Source organism: Callospermophilus lateralis, chromosome 17 (assembly GCF_048772815.1).
Source record: "Callospermophilus lateralis isolate mCalLat2 chromosome 17, mCalLat2.hap1, whole genome shotgun sequence".
Classification (NCBI taxonomy): domain Eukaryota; kingdom Metazoa; phylum Chordata; class Mammalia; order Rodentia; family Sciuridae; genus Callospermophilus; species Callospermophilus lateralis.
This window is the reverse complement of record NC_135321.1, coordinates 67016850-67035680: the sequence shown is the minus strand read 5'-3', so window position 1 is coordinate 67035680 and position 18831 is coordinate 67016850. Positions and strand designations below refer to the sequence as shown.

The 18831-nt window shown below is 51.4% G+C and overlaps 1 protein-coding gene across 3 annotated transcripts in view; it reads right to left on the bottom strand.

Annotated features, from left to right (window-relative positions):
• The window catches only part of Gnal (G protein subunit alpha L), a 117216-nt gene that overhangs the window by 27278 nt on the left and 71107 nt on the right, over positions 1 to 18831 (bottom strand). For all 3 annotated transcript variants that reach the window (XM_076837021.2, XM_076837022.2, XM_076837023.2), the window contains one exon: positions 11909 to 12006. In XM_076837021.2, coding sequence (XP_076693136.1) covers positions 11909 to 12006 — 98 coding nt within the window. The remainder of the gene's footprint in view (positions 1 to 11908; positions 12007 to 18831) is intronic.

Sequence of the window (18831 nt, the reverse complement as noted above, 5' to 3'; positions counted from 1 at the left end):
TCTGGGCCAGCTTTTGCTTGCTACTGCTGAGCTCCTGGTGGGGCCTGCAGGCAGCGCTGTGGTACTGGATCCCACTCGCCTTCAACATGGCCATGCTGATCAAAGGTCCTTTCCTGCCCTCCACCACTGCTTTTTCCCCATGATTTCTGGGGTGAGTGATCAGGCCTGAGTTTTTGGGACCCCCAGAGCTGTGCCTCTGGCCTAGAACTCCAGGAGCAGAAGGGTCTCCTCAACTGAGGGACGAGGTGCCACTGAGCAGTCTCAATATTTTGGACGAGGGAGGCCTCTGGCAGATATCTCTTTGCAGGAATCAGGCAGTCTTTAAATAACCACCTAGAAAGCGACACTAGTAGGAAATCAGAGAACATTGGAGGAGAAGTGTATTTGAGAGTAAGTTTGGGGTTAAAGAGAACTGAAGTCTAACTGAATTCCAACCAGGTGGACACGAAACTGAGAATTCCGCAATGTCATGTGCGTGAACTGAAAGAAGGCAGCCCCTCGCTCCCGCAGGCCTCCTGAGTCTCCTGTTCTCCCAGGTGCCACCAGGACCTTGCCTCTTCCCGGCTTCATTGCCCTGTAGCCCCTCCATCCCCTTTGGACACTTTGAAGGAAGAAGGAGATGAATGTGGTCAGGAAGGGGTGGAGAGCTGTGTTCTGAGGACTTCCACACCAGGGAGCTCCCCAGAGGGGCACCCCAGAGACCAAATAGGGTCTGCACCCCATATCCAACCCGCCAACAACTGCAAGTTGAAAATCCCATTGAAAAGGACATTGCCTCTGTCCTCAGCACACAGACACTCTCTCCCTGCCGTTATTCCCTGGACAGTAGATTATGACCCCTGCTTATGGGCAGTCACACGGTCTTAGGTGTCAGAAGTCATCTAGTGATGGTTTGAAGTCTACGGCAGGTTGTGTGCTGGTTACTGGCAGATACCATTCCATTTTATGCAAGAACTTGAGCATCTGTGGGTTGGTATCTGAGAGGTCTGGGAGCTGGTTCGCTGAGGATCCTTCAGCTCATACCATGTTTTAGAGGAAGAACCAGAAAGAGAAACTGACCTTTGAATCAACGTTTACCTTATGCTGAGTTTCTCACGTTAGGAAATCTGAGATGTCATCAAACACGTTCAATTGAGGGTAACACAGAGTTGCCTTTTTTGGCAAAACGCTGTTAAGTCCTGTCTCTCTTAGAAGAAGATATATTTAGCCACCACATGTAGCTTAGCAGAGCCTCTGTTCCTTAGCAATTACCACCTGCCTCAGGGAGCCAGGAGGGATCCTTCCATTCCCTCCTCACAGAGGTGATGCCCAGCTCAAGGATTTTACTCATATCAAGTAGAATGAGAAACAAGGGCTCCCCTGCACCCAACTTCCTCTTGTGAGTAGCAAATGGAAATTTTGTGCTTAGATTTCCTTAGGTGAACATAATAATACAGGAGAGCTTCGACCCCAAATGTAGCTTTCTGTGGGTATCAGAGATCCTGGTGGATCTGCAGAAACAAAGGTACTGAATTCTAATCACTGATGCACATACTAGCTGAAGGAAGGACTTTCTTTTTTCCTTTTTCAATGCTTTCTTTGATAGGAAATTGTTAAAAGCAGCTTCCTTATACTCTACACTGTTACAAAGCTTTCACTGCATTTCTTGGTCTTGTGAACACATTCTCACTTTCTCCTGGGAAGAGGGAAGTACTTACATGATCTACTTCCCATTTCTCCAAGGCAGTCAACACTTCTGCTCTAAAGGAAGCCACATAGTAGGGTATATCAGAACCTCATTCTTTTCACTTTGTTTTGTTTCATTTTTTGGTCCTAGGGATGGTACCCAGGGTCTCATGTGCTAAGCATGCCTTTTACCACTGAGCCACACGTCCAGCCTGAGAACTTTTCTTTTTTATGCCTGAATAATATTCCCTTATACAGCTGTGCTGTATTCATTCAATTGATGAATAATGTTTTTCCCCATTTTTGGCTATTGTGAAGCATGCCATGGTGAACAGATAACAGATAATGTACCAGATCTGGCTAGCTTCACAGAAACATTGATTTTTGTTTACAGGAGAATAATGAATGATGGTGTAGAGAAAGGCTAAGACGCGCAGTTGTAATATGAAAATCCAGTTGTTGACAAATTCACGGCACAGCTGCTGTGGGGCCAGAGGCTGTTCTAGCACCGGACACGGATTCACCTGAGCAGTCAGTAAGGTGCACTGGCCAGGCCAGAGTGGGGAGCTCACAGACCCTGGTCAGACCCACATGTTCACGTTGTCTGGCTGTGAGAGGAAGGAAGTGCTGCTACGTGCCCCAGCATCTCATGTTGGTGAGCTGTCCCTGTGTCAGGCCCTGTGTGGGGAATGAGTCCCGAGCCTGTGGAAACAACCTGTCAATCACCTGCTCGAGTCTGAGATCTTAAGACATATATATGTTCACTATAGGACCCACATCTCGTATCTTATTTTTACTTTTCTTTCTCCCCTCCCCCTCTTAGAGGAAAGTGTGCATGGATGCTGACGGTTTGGGCTCTAGCTCTGGGCAGCACCGTGGCACCCTGACAAGTCACCATCGTGGAAGGGGTCAGGAAAGTCTCTACTCCTGCGGAGCACTCTGTTCATTACTGCTGGGCCTTGGTATTGGCCAGAAAGACCCTGGAACCAGGCGGACTTAGGTGATCAGACATCTCTAGATTAATGCTACCGATGGTCCAAGAAAGCACATGATTCAGGGACTTTTCTGTGTGTCCAGAATCACTAGCCATCTCCACAGCTGCAGCATTTCCATCACTCCAAAAAGAAACCTGGGCCCACTGGAGTGACCACTCGTCCGCTCCCACCCCTCAGCCCTGTGGGACCCCCATCTGCTCTGTCCCTACTCTGTCCCACTCTGGGCATTTCACAGCAATGATTATTTTTTCCTTTGGTGGTACTGGGGCAGAGCCAGGGCCTCAAGTGTGCCAGGCAAGAGCTCTGCCCCGACTGCACCCCAGCCTGGACGTTTCATATAAAAGGAATCAAACAACATGTGGCCTTTCAGTCTGACTTCCTTGACTTAGCACAGCTGTTTCATCCATCAGTAGGATGCATGCACTGAAGGACAGCAGTGTCCTCCCCTAGGTGTGTGGCCGGCTCCTTCAAGGGGTGACATGGTGCTGCTGGTGGCTAGCTGCTTTGTCACCTATTGGCCAGCCCCGGACACATACGTGGCTGTCCCCACTCTTCCTTGCTGGAGCCCTTGTCTGTGAGTTTCCATTTGGGTGTGAGCTGGCAGGTCTTGGAGTGGGGCTGGTGGTCCCTTTCTGGAATGGCCATGCTGTTGGCCACCAGTGTTCCCCCAGCAGCAGGAGGTGCTGGTGGCTCCACAGCCGCCCATGCTGCTTTTAGCTGTTTGGGTTAGAGCCATGGAGGAGGTATGAAGTGGGGTTCTGGGTCCCTCATGCCCAAGGACACGGAGCATCTTCTCACGTGCTTAATGGCTATTTATACACCTCACTGGGGAGGGTCTAAGATGCGTCCTCTGCCATTTAAAAGGTGAGGCATTGGTCTTTTTATGATTGAGTCATGAGAGTTCTCCTGATAAGAGCTCCTACAACTCCATCACCATGCAGTAGCCTGACATGGAAAGTCAACAAGAGTCACTTCAGAATCTGGGCAAGTGGCAGCCCTCTGACAATCCACCTGGTCAATCCACCTGGGGGGCCGTGCTCGTCATCTTTGACACTAGTGCCTGGCACCACCTGGCCAGCATAGGAAGGTCACAGAATGCCTGTTGACATTTTACTCCAAAAGAGTCTTAAAATCTTCAGGTTTCAAATGTGAGATCCTGGCCACATCAAGTGGTAGTGTGGTGCCATGGAGTCCTGCGTCATCTTGTGTGACTTTGAGTTCTCCTCTGCCTGACAGGATCAAAATTTCCTTGGGGTCAGTGTGAAGACTAGTATGTTAACTCAGATCCCGTGCATGGAATAGCCCCTCCGTGGTAAGTTTCAACAAATACGAGCGCTCCTCTAAGTGCACGTGAAGCTAAGAAATATAGGACACGCCTCTTAAATGATTCTGGAACTGTATTTTTGGTGAGCAGTTTCGTAGTTAGTGGCTTTCCATCTGAGTTCCCTGGGCTCCTTGGAAGTGTTTCAAAGGATTCTGCAAACATTTGAAAATAACTGAAGAAACCCCTCACATATTCAAATGCCTTATCGGTCTGTAATTTGGGGGGACCTCCAATTTATTAGCTGTGCTACTATGTGACATTTTTCTAGACACTTCGGATCACATACACTTATATGTTTTCTTTCTTTCTCCTATATTTTATCATAAGCATTTCAAACACTAAACAACTTGAAATAATTTCAAAGAAAACACTTGAATACCTTTTATCTAGATCCTGCCGTTATCATTTCACTGTATTTTTTTTTTTTATGTGCCTGCTGAGGTCAGGATCCAGGGCTCTGCATGCTAAGCATGTGCTCTACCCCCAAGCCATGCCCAGGCCCTGCTGGTTCTCTGCGGGCACTGAAGGAGAGCAGTCCCCCCCCCGCCCACCAGGGGCAAGACCTAGAAGGGACAGAGGTGCACAGCCTGCTCTTCTAACACCAGAGGGGCTGGAGTTCCCCTGGCAGGCCAGCTGCCCTCTTCCCAGGGGAAAACGCAGCCCACTCCAGTGCCGTAAATAGAGTACTGACGGGATTTCACATTCATGCTATAGGACTGCGAAGAGTTGTTCACGACGGTTAAAAACTCAACTTCAAAAGGAAGAAAATTTATAATGATTCCCTTTTTCACATTTCAGCATAATTTAACTTAAAACATTCCTTGTGGCTACAAGGAAAACAAAAATAAAATTATTTTTCTGCTACTGCTTACAACCAGCCATCCACACGTGCCAGAATACTTCCACACAACCTCCTGCCCAGCAGGAATGAAGCGGGGTCCAACCTGGCAAAGGCTCTGCTCTCACCTCTGATCACTGGATTTCAATTTTGTTCCTAATAAAATGGCTAAAGAGGTCTTCTGGTTCACTTGCAATGAGCAAAAGCATAAACAGAGCATCCGAGATGCCCTGTATTCACTCCACTCCACTTGGACATATTTGTTCCAATAAAATACCACTCTGCGTTGGCACTTGCTGTGCATTTTGAAATGCAGAGTGTGGCCACCACACCCTGGGGAGCTTGGTGCCTGCAGGCTGCAGAAAGGCCCAGCAGCACCTGGAGGCTGGGGCTGGGGCCTCACTCAGCCAAGCTGGAGCAGCCTGGCTTTCCCCACACAGTTCCAACTTCTGGAACTGAAATTTACAGCTCGAAGGCATTGAAAGGATGCTTTCTTTTGTTTGTTTTATTTTACTATATAAAACCTGAAGTTCACAGCTTTTTGCATGAATCTAGCAACATATAGCAAATGGTAAACACCATCAGAAGCTTGGTAAGATGTTCCAGGAAGAGGCTGAGGATTGAACCAGGCAACAAACGGGGTGGACTACACTCTTCAATCAAGGCAGTGTTTGTTCTGGGATATTGCATTTTATTTTTGGTACTGAAGATTCATCCCAGGGGGCTCTACCACTGAACTACACTCCCAGCCATTTTTTATTTTTATTTTGAGACAGAGTTTTGCTAAGCTGCCTAGGGCCTTTCTAAGTCACTGAGGCTGGCCTTGAACTTGTGATCCTCCTGCCTCAGTTGCTGGAATTACAAGTGTGCACCACTTCACCTGGCTCTGCCGCAGTCTGGCTGGGCACAAATCATGAGCCACTGAAGCAGGAACAAACTTTATTTCCGAACTCCCGCAAACGCCACGCAGGCGGCCTTCTCCCGCGACACACCATACCAACCGGAAATCCCTCCTCCGGAAATCCCTCCTCCCGCACTTCCCCAACCAATGGGAACTCTCCGGGAATCCCTCAAGAACTCCAAAGTAGCAGGCCGAGACCGGACAGCAGGGGTCTAATATACAACTGAATACACAGCTTAACATAACCATTATCATCTCAATGGCTTGCTGGCGACATGTCTCAACCACTCTGTTCTGGCAAAAATGCCATGCATCATTCCGACTCGGCTATGGCTCTCAGCTTCGCTCAATCTGAGGTATTTAAAACCACTTTTCACACAAAAACATTTGTGGTAAGTGGTGTCAAGAATTTCTTCTGCATGCGTCAATTTCTTCTGCATGTAGGAGTTTTCAAATGAGGGTAAAGAAATGAATACTCGATGCAGGACTTACCTCTGAGATATCCGGTTCACCTGCTCTGCTTTGGCTGCTACCTTTGCTATTCATAAGTACAATGACAGAAAGACTAATTGTACTGCCTATAAGCAGTTCCAATTTTTTCAGATGCAGAAAGTCTTGAAACAATGGGTAGAAATAAAGGCCAAAATAAGCGCCAAGAGGAATATGTATGTGTACCCAGGTAGTTGTTATGAAGTTAATGAATTTAGTGTATACTGTAATATATGTATTTAAAATTGCAGTTTCTTTTATTTTAAAATAACCAGCAAAAAATAATGTTGAAGCTGAAATTTCATTGGTGTTAATGATTTCCAGATTGTCCTGGAACCCTAGTATTCCAGGACTTGCCAGTCCTCTGGCTGGAGTTGGGGCCGCAGTGAACATGGTTATGGAGACTCCTGACAAGTGACAGGGACAGACCTGGGACTGTAGCCGAAGAGTAACCTGATCTTTTTCCCTGCTCTTTTTCTTTTTTTTTTTCTGGAATATTCTCTCTGCAAGTATTCAAAACCAATTATTCAAATGGATGCGCTCCTGAGCAAGCTTACGTAGCTGAACAAAGCCCACGAACCTACCCAGAGCCGAGGCATTCAGAGTTACATCAAGCAAAGTCTGACTTTATGAAGCTATTCTGAAGATCCACGTTCTCTGGTTTTTCTCTCTCCTAAAATAGCTGTTTCCATGGTTACGTGATCACTCATTATTACACTCAGAGGAAGTGCATCTTGGGGGTAATTCAGTAGACTGGGTTATGATTTTCACAGCAGGACCTGGGAAATTCTGCATCAAATATGATCTCTGTTAATTTGCACAGCTTACTGCTTCAAAGACGCTCATTTTTACTGAAAGTACGAAATTTCAGATTCAGCCACATGATGGTTTCCACAGTCCTCTTGTGGTGGTCCCGGGGCTGGACGGAGCAGCTGGCTGGCTCTGTCCAACCACAGCCCCAGCTCAGAGACACTGCCTGGGTCAAGGGGGCCCAGCAACCTGGCCGAGGGCTGGTGTGAAGGATAGAGTCAGAAGCGAAGTGGCCCAGCCCCAGCAAAACCCATCTCCCTTGCTCCCCTGGGAATGGAGGACTGGACAGGGAAGGACAGAACCACTTCTCGACAGCCACTGAGTCACCTGCAGCCTCCTTGCACATGCAGCAGCCAGCGAAGACCTCAACAGCCTTTTAAATCTGTGCTTTATGTGGCTTGGAGTCCTTGGATGGTCACCACCCACAGGCCTGGGACCTGGTGTTGGGCGCTGCTGGTTGGCCTGTCTGAAGAACAGGCCTCAGAGGCAGGCACTCCCTCCCTGCCATGTGGAAGAGCACCCTGGGGAGCAGGAGGCCAGAGTGCGAGGCTAGCTTCGCTGAGAAGGCACCAAGATGCGCCAGGCCCAACGTGACCACTGTGTTCCCTACACGCCCCCTGCCTGGGCTCCCCCTCCTTCTGCCATCTTTCTTGTTAAAACTGAGATATAATTCATATAAGATAGGACACCATGCACCCCATAACCCCACACCCACCGCTTTAAAGCCTACAAGTCTGGTTTTAGGATATTCGCAAGGTCCTAGTTCAAGAACACTCTTGCTATCCCAGAGACCACAGGCACTCAGCTTCCCCTCCCAGTCCCTGCACCACAACTCTCCCTCTGCCTCCGAGGAGGTGCCTCTGCGGACACTTCACACCCAGAGTCACCTACAAGTGGCCCTGGTGTCGCCTTCTGCACTCAACACAGTGTTTTCAAGGCTCATCCATTCTGCAGAAGGTTTATCAGGACTTCATTCCTTTTTTGTTGATGAATAATATTCCACGGTGTGGAATTTCACATGTGGTTTGTCCACCAGTCAGTTGATGGGTACGTGGGTCGTCTCCACTTCTGGCTGTGATGGATGAGCCAAGAACATGTGCCTTCAAGTTTTTGCTTCAGTGTCTGTTTTTAGTTCTCTTTGGTGTCCACCTAAGGGAGCACTGCTGGACGCACAGGCGAACTGCCAGATTCTCCTGGGTGCCTAGCCGATGGCTTCGCCTCCCTAGCCCGAACAGGATCCTGACATCACCCAGCATCTGCAGTTCCTCAAGTGTCCCCAGGAGCTGAGCCACAGGAGGCATGACCTCACTGGCCTTGGTCCTGGCCCCTTTCTGGTGTGTCTGCAGGTTTGGAGTGCAGTGCAAGCCTGTGGGGGACACAACGCCAGCCCACAAGGGACACACAGCGACTCAGCCACCCCAAGGTGTAGATTGGGTCTGCCCCAGAGTCATTTAGATGAGGGGAAGAAGGTGCGTGGAGGCTGTGTGGGGAGGACAAGCAAGTGTAGAGGCCCGCGCACTTCTGAAGGCTACGGTCAGCACTGCCTGCTAGCAGTGCACAACCAGGGGCTCTGCCAATCCAATTGCAGCCACATGGACAACGTTTCCGTCAATCCCAGACGCAGGCAGGAGTGACCCCGAGGTGACAACGGAAAAACGGTCTCCATGTCAGTGACCTGGCAGCTGCCTGGTGTCCCAGCACAGTGCGGGCCTCGCGTGCTTGTGGCGATGGCGGTGGCACGACCTGCCAGGCACCCCTGGGGGCTCGCGTGTCCACCACCTCTGCTGTCATTGCTTTGGAGTGCAGTCCTACTCACAGAGAAGGACAGCTCGGTAACACGGTAGGCCATGTGCGGACGGCCAGCTCAGAGCACCCTGAGCCCATCAAGCCTCCCAGTCGCATGGTTTTCTCTCTGTGTTGAGCACCCATGCACCTGGAGCTGTTCTGCCCACCTCGAACACAGCTCAGGGTGTAGAAGGCCAGGCAGTCGGGTTGCGTGAGTGCACCCCAGGACATTTGCACAGTGGTGAGATTGCCAACAGGCGGTTCTCAGCACTGTTGCTAGGTGACCCACGACTGCATTTCAAGGTGCATGTACTGAGCACTGGCTTCTGCAGAAGACCCAGCCCGGAGCCGGGCTTCAGATCTGAAGGAGACTGGTTCCCGGGGATCATAGCCTGATGGGCTGGACAGCAGGCGTGAGGATCGTGGCCCCAGGCTGCGTGGCGCTCCGTCCCTCTGCTGATCTGACTGGCACCTCTCCTCTCACCCAGTGGAGGAGGTGGGAGACGGACACAGTTTCTCTTTGAACATTTCATTTGGCAACTTGAAGGATTTGGCAGCTACACATGGGTCTGGCGGAGTGACTGAAATGCCACTGGCTTCTGAGCTCCTTACTCCCTCAACCTCAGAACGGAGCACAGAGGAGAATCAAGGCAATTGTCAAGAGAGAAGGGTTCTGGACCACCGTGATTCCCTCGTGCATTAACACGGATAAGACGAGGGAAGGCAGAGAAGTGAGGAGTAATCCAGGATCCCAAGGACTTGGCGTGGGACTGGTTCCCGTGGTTCTGCCCGGCTGGGGACAGAGGCCAGGACGGAGGCCAGCACAGAGGTCAGGACAGAGGCTTGGGCTGACCATGTCTTATTCCTGACAAGCCTGGAAGGTCTCGGCCTGAGGCCGGGAGCCTCACTTGCAAGGCCTCCTCTATCCGTGGCTTCCTGCGTGTGAAAGGCCAGAACTGAGAAAGTGAGGTGGCACCTGTGACGGGGCAGCCGTGACCCCACAGCCCTCAGTGCACCTCCCTGGGCCTCGGTTTCTGTGCTGGTGAACACACGAGCGAGAGGCAGAACTTCTCTGGGGCTTCCTCTGCGCTGGGCACTCTTGAGGGCTTTGATAGCTACTGACTGAATCCTACCAGGGCCAACTGGGCATAGACGCCATTGTCTCTCCCACCGAAATAACCTGCTCCAAGCCCCGCGTGGCACCCCCGGGAGCCAGGGCTGAACCCGGTTGTCACACTCAACCTTATATTTTCATTTTCTATTTAAAGTTGGATCATTGATTGTACCACCGTGGTGATGCACGAATAAGTAGTCTGTTTATTTTCCTGTGTGTGTTTAAAAAAGAGATTCCAGTGTGGGACTGAGTGGCACTCTGGTTCCCCGGCCAGTCTGTGCTCAGGGCCCACAGGCACAGGCGGACAAAGCACCTCGGCGGCAGTGCACAGGGTGAGTGTCCCCATGGTGACGGGCTGAGCCAGCAATGCCCCTGTCCGCCCCCCTGGGCCTTAGCACCTGGTTCTGCTGTGGCTTCTAAACCATTGAAGGGAAGTGCCGCCCGAGCCAAGCCTCTGCTGACCCCCGCAACATCTCAAGCTGCCCTGGAGCTCTGCAGCAAATCTCCCGCAGCAGCACAGGAGGTGAGACCCAGTGGGTGGCTGCGGGTCCTAGGCAAAGCCTCAGATGGATTAGTGTTCTATGGGGAAGGAGTCAACTTTCAGGGAGTTCAGCCCTTTCTCACTTCTGCTTGCTTTTCTTTCTGCCACGAGGTCCTTGATGGCACAGACCAGATGCCATTGCTTCATCTGGTGATTTCTGGCCTCCAGAACCATAAACCAAAACAAACCTCTTTCCTTTATAAGTTACCCAGTGTCAGGTATTCTGTTACAGCAACAGAATGGATGATTCTCTCTGAGCTTCAGGCTCCTATAACAATGGCCTGCTTGAGGTCTCCACTCTCCATCCCTTTGGCATCTCAAACTTAAAATGCCCAAATCAGAGATCTCTATTCCCCGACCATCCCACAGACTAAATCTCCCAGGCTTCCCCATCTCAGAAAATGGCACTGTGCTGCCCAAAACCCTTTCCTCATTTCTGCCTCTGGGCTCCCAGTGTGCAATTCCACGGTTGCCCTGACCCGAGCCACTCCATGGGCTCTGCCTCCTCCATTCTATTCTCCCTCATCCAGTCAAAGCCACTAACTGCACTGGAAGAAAGCCCAAGTTCCTCGACATGGCCTCAGCCCTGAGGGCCTGGCCCCGGCCCACCTCTCACCTCAGGTGGCCACTCTTCCTTTCCCATCCATACTGCTGCCTCCAGCGCCCACTCCTGCCATGACCCTGCTCAGCACTTGCAGGCGGGACCTTGCTGGGTGCCCCATGCCCACCCCCATGGTGCCTGCACCTCTGCAGAGAGGAGGGCGCGGTGGCCACAGGCCTGCTTGCTCCTTGGGATCAGCACTCACGGTGCAGGTTCCTGAGGGCCAGTCCCAGGGCTTAGGCTGAGAGGCTCTGAGCTCTTTGCTGTCCAAAGGGCCACATGAAACAAGTGTCATGTCCCCTGTTTGTTATCAGAGCACCAGACACTTCTAGAACTTCTCGGTTATTGGACACTCTCCTGGGGAGCCTCACTGTCTAACAATAACAGAATGTATCTAAAAACAGCACAAGAAATAGAACATAAACATTCAGGGGAAAGTAAGGAGTCCACCTGGCATCAGGCGTGGTCTCATTACCGCTTTCCCCTCAGATGTGCTTATTATGTCAGTCACCAGCTGGATTACCAACGAGATGACCGCGTCACTTTAAGGGTCTGGCCTTGATCGTGTGTGTTGGTATTATTTTAAAATTTAATATGGAGACCCCCCTGCTCCAAAATGAAACATAATGAGCCGTTGGCTTACGTCCATTCCATTTTACAAACATGCCTGCGACCCCGTACAGAGGGAAGAAGTGACGGACTTGACCACACCATGAGGCCGAGCCAGCACAGCTTTCTGCTCCTGCTGGGCCTTCGGCGCTGTCTGCCAGACGCACCCCTCGATGAGGCTGCTCTCGGCCCCTGGACCACCCGCCCCAGCTCCCGCCGCCGGCTCTGGTACTTACTACTGTGCGCAGTCGATGAGCTGGTACTCGTTGGACCTCTCGAAGCACGCCTTGACGCCCTCGTCGTCCCAGAGCTTCTTCACATGGTCGAAGAACTCCTGCGTGAGAGAGCACAGGTGAGAAGGCGCCCACCGCCCGCCTCCAACGCCAAGGGCAAAGGGAGCCGCACACAGCAAAGCACAGGTGCTACCTCGTGACAAAACCACCCCCCGCCATGCTGCCAACGTCTGTGGTTCCAGAACGTTCCCCAGATGGAATCCAAAAGCATAAAATGCCGTCATTATCTAAAGTTCCCGGGACTCAGGATGAAGGAGGTGAGCGGCCACCTCAGTGTGGACACAGGCTCAGGTTCTGTCTCGGCAGCTTCTCCTTCAGCCCTTCCCTGTGAGCCGGCAGCACAATGAACGCAGTCCACTTAGGATGAAATCTGGCCACTAGGTCCATAAGACTAAAACCTTTAAAATTTACACTTTTTGGTGATAATACGTGTGTGTGTGTGTGTGTGTGTGTGTGTGTGTGTAGATTTTCCGTTCACCCCAGAGCCAGGAGGGCCATGCCCAACCTCACCCATCAAGGCAAGCCAGACCCCCTGAAAGCAGAGCGTTTCTTATCTGGAGGTGGGAGGCCCACTTGTGAAGTCCCCTCCCAAGTTACTCAGGCTGAATTAACCAGAGCTGGGGCACAACTGAACACGTTAGGTGCGCCCTTCCCACCCTGGCATCTGACCCCTGCTGGGACCCCAGGGAGCACCAGGACCCCCTATGGTCTGTGTGCAGGGGTTGAGGCTGCAGCCTTTCCTGCCTCCTTCTCCAGCAGACGGCCAAAAATCAATCCTAAGTTCCCTGGGGGACAATAAGGGTTTGCTACATGTTCTTAGAGAGTCACAGTTCCATTCAAGAGTGGATCCAGGTATTGTGAGGCACCCTACTACTTAGGAGGGGAGGAGGAGGAGGAGGTGGAGGAGGGGAGGGGGAGGAGAGAGAAGGAGGAGGAGGGGGGAGGAGGAGGAAGAGGAGGAGGGGGAATGAGGGGAAGCTGATGAGGAGGAGGGGGGAAGGAGGGGAGGGAGAGGAAGGGGGAGGGGGATGAGAAGGGAGGGGAAGGAGGAGGAGAGGAGTAGGAGGGGGAGGAGGGGGAGAAGGAGGGGGGAGGAGGAGGAAGAGGAGGAGGAAGAGGAGGAATAAAGGGAAGATGAGGAGGAGGATGAGGGGGAGAAGGGGGAATAGGAGGGGGAGGAGGAGGAGAAAGAGGAGGAGGGGGAATGAGGGGAAGCTGATGAGGAGGAGGAGCAGGAAAGAGGAGGGAGTAGGAGGGGGAGGAGGGGGAGGAGGGGGAATGAGGGGAAGATGAGAAGGAGGGGGGAAGGAGGGGAGGGAGAGGAAGGGGGAGGGGGATGAGAAGGGAGGGGAAGGAGGAGGAGAGGAGTAGGAGGGGGAGGAGGGGGAGAAGGAGGGGGGAGGAGGAGGAAGAGGAGGGAAGGAGGAAGATGAGGAGGAGGAGGAGGGGAGGAAGGGGGAGTAGGAGGGGAGAAGGGAAGGAGGAGGAGGGAGAGGAGGAGGAGGGGAGAGGAAGAGGAGGGGGAGGAGGGGAGAGGAAGGGGGAGGAAGAGGAGGGGAGGAAGGGGGAGGAGGGGGAAGGAGGAGGAGATAAAGGAGGGCGAGGGGAGGGGAGAAGAAGAAGTAGTAGTAGAAGAAGAAGAAACCAAAAGATGATATGAAATCAGGAATAAGACCCTGGGTTTGAGCCTTAATGGCTTCCGATATCTCCAACTCTCACTTCCTAGAATGAAGAGCCATCTTTGGGTTAGGGGCTATATCTCTCTACCTGTCTATCACGGTCACCACAGTTGAAAGAGGAAGAGCCGATCTCTGCCAGAGCCCCTGCTTGTATCTTGTCTTCCTAGACTTAGGCTTCCCTTCTGGAATGTTCCTCTGCTGTTTCCCTTATTCCAGGAAAGGCGTTTGTAGCTTCCTTACAAATCCTCCCCCCCCCCCCCCCACACACACACACGGCAGCCACTGGCTGGGAAGAGCGTCCTGGAAGAGACCCATAACCCTGCATCACAGTGACAGGCACCTCCCCAGCCCTGGGGCACCTGAGTTCTCTCCACGTGGCGGACTACAGATAAATGACCACTGGACCTCAACGTAGGAACCTCAGTACACACAGCTAGAAGTCCACACAGGATGGTCCACTATGATAGGTTTCCAAATGGCGATAAAAACGAGTGTCCACATAGGAGCCAGCAGCCAAACCCAGTCAGTAAGAAGAGACCAGCCAAACCTGGTCACTAAGAAGAGACCGGCCCCTTCGTCTGGTTTCCAGGCATCCGGAGAGGCCGGGAGGAGGGACAGGGGCACTTGTAGACAGGTGACTGGCTCTCCGGGGTCCCCAGCTGCTCAAGTGGGCCTTGGTGGGTCGCCCCTGCCCACTGGCCACTGGAGTGACCGTCTATGGGGAGGGCCTGGACCTGAAGGTGGGGGCAGGGGCTGGAGGGGATTAGAAGCCCCCTGAAGGTCAGCGCTATGACCCCGGCCTCCTGTGCAGCGCATCTGCGCCGTCCCCACGCGGCCCTCCTCCCGGGCAGGCGACTGTGGATGAACTGCCCTCCGACCAGGTCCAGGCGTGCTGACCCCTTAAACAGGGGGCGGCCACTGCCGGCAGCGCTGGCCTGGCTGGAGGCGGCCTGGGGGTGGCGGGCCAGCATGGAGGCAGGGCTCTCGGTCCCCGCTCAGGGCCCACTGGGCTGCCCAGCCAACGCCAGCACCGTGTCTGGCTGGCCCCATAACTAGGAGCCGGCGTGGGAACGTGCCCCGCAGAGCTCCACGGCCTGGGCTCTGCTCAGCGCCCACTCCAGGCGGCCGTTTCCTTCCCAGCACCCGCTCCTGACTCGCTCTGCGTCCATGTCCTGGACCTCACAGTGAGATCTTTGTTGGCACCACGTCCTGCCCTTGAGTTCTTAGGCGGGTCTTATTTTGTTGAAGGCCCTGCGCATGATATTCTAGCACATACAATTTCCTTTGTTTCTTCCAAAGATGGAAGAGGTAGATGGTCTTCTCTGTGCTCAGATAAGCCGAGCAACTCAACCAAGGGCAAACAGCTGGTAATGGCAGGATCTGTCTTATCCCACAACCTGGGTTCTGTCCACCACCCACACTACCACCCTTCCTGAACACAAGAAATCACCTTCTGTTCTCTAGTTTCTGACCAGAGTTCTTTGAAGTCACTATTAATGTGATCTAGTAAACCCACTCAACAGGATACCCCCGTACAAGGGATCTAGTAACTAGTTGAGGCATCAAAGTGGACATTCAGGGGGTTCAAGCTTGTGGAAGTAGAGAGGATGAACCCCGCGTCTGTGTCTTGTCCCCCTTATCCTACACCTTCCTTGTGTTTAGCGGATCTCTGAAACTGTATCATTGCATTTCAACATTATTGCTAAAGGATTCAGACAGCCCAATACCACTGTTTCCACCAAAACCACACAAATTGAGAAAGGTTCTTTAAATTCACTACATGTTCAGTCAGTCAAACGGCTTCCTTAGCTGTAAGCGGGACACGTGGCCGGCTGGCGAGGTTCGAATGGGCCCAGTTGCCCTGGAGGTTGTCTGGAGCAGAAGGCAGCTGAGAACTGCAGAGGCAAAGGGAACGCTCCCCGCTCCCCATCCAGCTTCCTGGACCAGGACGGGGGAGTCGCTAGGCAGAGACCTCCACCCACCCCTCTGCCCATCCTTCTCCCCAGAACTTGTAACACCTTCTCCAGTACTTCTCTCCCTTGTTAAGATGGCACAGAATCTCTGAATCACACCAGTCCTTTGGTGGGGGGGGTGCCAATTCTTTTCTGTGATGCCTCTGCACACAAAGAAATCAAAGCTGTCACTAAGGGCTGGGGTGGGAGAGCACATGGTGTGTGTGTGGGGGGGGTGGAGAGAGATGCTCTGTGTGTGTGTGTGTAATGTGGGGGCCCTTGGTTTGATTGCAGCACCCCCTCCCACACCATCTCTCTCCACCAACACACACACACACACACACACCATGTCTCTCCACCAACACACACACAGACACACACACACACACACACCATCTCATTCCACCAACACCCATACACACACCATCTCTCTCTACCAACACCCCCCCCATACCATCTCTCTCCACCAACACACACACCATCTCTCTCTACCAACACACACACACACCCACACACACACACACACCATCTCTCTCCACCAACACACACACCATCTCTCTCTACCAACACACACACACACCATCTCTCTCCACCAACACACACATAAACACACACACCACAACTCTCTCCACCAACACACACACACACACACCATCTCTCTCCACCAACATACACACACACACACACACCATCTCTCTCCACCAACACACACACCGCAACTCTCTCCACCAACACACACACACCATCTCTCTCCACCAACACACACACACCCACACACACACACCATCTCTCTCCACCAACACACACACATAAACACACACACCACAACTGTCTTCACCAACACACACACACACCATCTCTCTCCACCAGCACACACACACACACACACACACACACACACACACCTCATTTCTCTCCACCAACACAACACCAAGGGTGCATCAAGGAAGCCATTCCCCTCTATTCCCGTCTGCCTGCCTTTGGTCATTCTACTTCACGGGCTCCTCTTTCTCCACTGCACTACCCTGTATCTTTGTTGGGACCAACTACATAGCGCAGGTCTATTTTTAGACTCAGGCCCAGTTCTCTGATGGGTGGGATCTATCTTGGGCCAACGCCAGGCTATCCTGATGACTGTGGCTTTCTAGAACGTGTTAGTTAGGATGCTTTCTGTTTGTTTTGCTGTTGGGATTTGAACCCAGGGCCCTGCACATGCTAGGTATAAGCGTTGACACTTGCTGACTTATGCTCCATTTCCAAAATTAGGTAGTTTTTATTTTTAGGTACTGAGAATTGAATCCAGGGACACTCAACCACTGAACCACATCCCCAGCCCCCTCCCTCCTTTTTTAAAAATTGGAGACAGGGTCTCACTAACTTGTGGAGACTGGCCTTGAACTTGTGATCATCTTTCTTCATCCTCCTGAATCCCTGACTACATGGGAATGCCACCTTGCCCAGTTTAAAATTAGGTACTTTTAAATTCTCCAGCATTGTTTTTCTGTTCTAATATTGTTTTAGCTATTGTAAGGTCTTTTTAATTTTCACATACATTTTAGAATCACCTTGTCAGCTTCCATAAAAAAGTCTGCTGGTATTTTGATTGGGATCACATTGACTCTCTAGGTCATTTTGGGGAGAATTGTCATCTGAATCATGAATCTTGTAATCCATGAACATGGTGTGTTTATTTATGTCTTATTTAAGTCTCCCAACAGTGTTTTGTACTTTTCAATGTATTGATAGTTTAGATCTTTTGTTACTAAGGCCAGGTGCAATGAGACACACTTGTAATCCCAGAGATTTGAGAGGCTGAGACAGGAGGATCACAAGTTCAAGGCCAACCTGGCCAACTTAGTGAGACCCTGTCTCAAAATTAAACAGGCTGAGAATGTAGCTCAGTGGTAGAGCATCCCTGGGTTCAACCCCAGTACTGCAAGAAAAGAAAAGTCTTCCTAAGAAAACTTTTTGGGGCGTTTTTTTGAATGCCCATGTTTTAAAAATGTTATTTTTTAGACGTTTTCATGGTTGGTACATAGAAACAGTGATCCCTGTGTTTGGTCTTGTCTTTTGTAAACTGCTAAGTTTACCCATAGTTCTAGTATTTCCAAAGGCATTTTCATCCTGGGGCAGAATTAGAATTCCACAGGGCTCTGAAGTATGGGGCCTCACCGAGGGACCCCTCAGCACCACAGCCAGCTCTCCTGGTCTTTGTGGCTCTTACACTTCATTTTTAAAGATTCCCAGAGCTTCTATCTTTTGTTCCCAAGCTGTAAGCTCATACACAACTGTGATAAGTCTAAAGTTTCAGTGATCAGATCCATGAACCACAGTGGAGAATTAAGTCTACCCTGTTGTTATGGGAACATATAATTTTCCTTAAGTTATCTTTTTTCCACAAAATTATTTTTTTTAGCTTTTGAGACTTTTCTCTTTGCAATACTCCCACTCCTACCCCTAAGATCCTCTCTGTAACATCCTAATTCTCTGAGAAAATTGTGCAATCACAGCATGCCAAAGACACTCAGTAGAGAAACTTATTTGTGTGGGAATAGAAATACAATAATTAGGTATTTTCATTAGGGGAAGAGACTCCAAGAATCACGACTTTAGACTTTGCTCCTAGACAAGGTGCTAAGTTATCTGACAAAACCCCCAGAGCTTCAAGCTGGGATTACATAACATTTTAAGATATTATTCTCCTCCTCGGTCTTCTCAGTCACTGGGGGTCTTTCTGCTTTGTGTGCTGGAAGGCAGAATGGAGAAAGGGGGTTCCCTCCTTTGGGGAGTGAGGTTGAATTCAAAGAGAAGGTTGGCGTCAGCGGGTTTGTGTTCACGCTGAGAAGCACAGAGCTTCAGGCTCCTTGGGGAAAACTGAAGCACAGGGTCGAATGCGGGGGAGTCATAAAATAGTATGGGGGTGGACTTTGGTGTCTCAGGGCTCGGTTCAGTCCCAGCTGCGGGAGGGGGGGTTCTTTGTGACTTTGGAGACTCAGTTTCCCCTCCTGTCTGGGGACAGCATGGAAAAGACAGTTTATCTGGCAGGTAGTGCAGTAGCGGGCTGAGCAGGTCACCACTCACAGAACTCTGGGGTAGATCGGGGGCGACAGGCGGCAGGTACAGAAGATGAAGGGAGAGCAGAGGTCAGCAGGGGCTCAGACTTGGGCCCTCTGCAGCCTGGGCATGGGGACGCTCCAGGAACTTGGCCTTGCTGCTCTGGTAGCGTGTGGCAAGG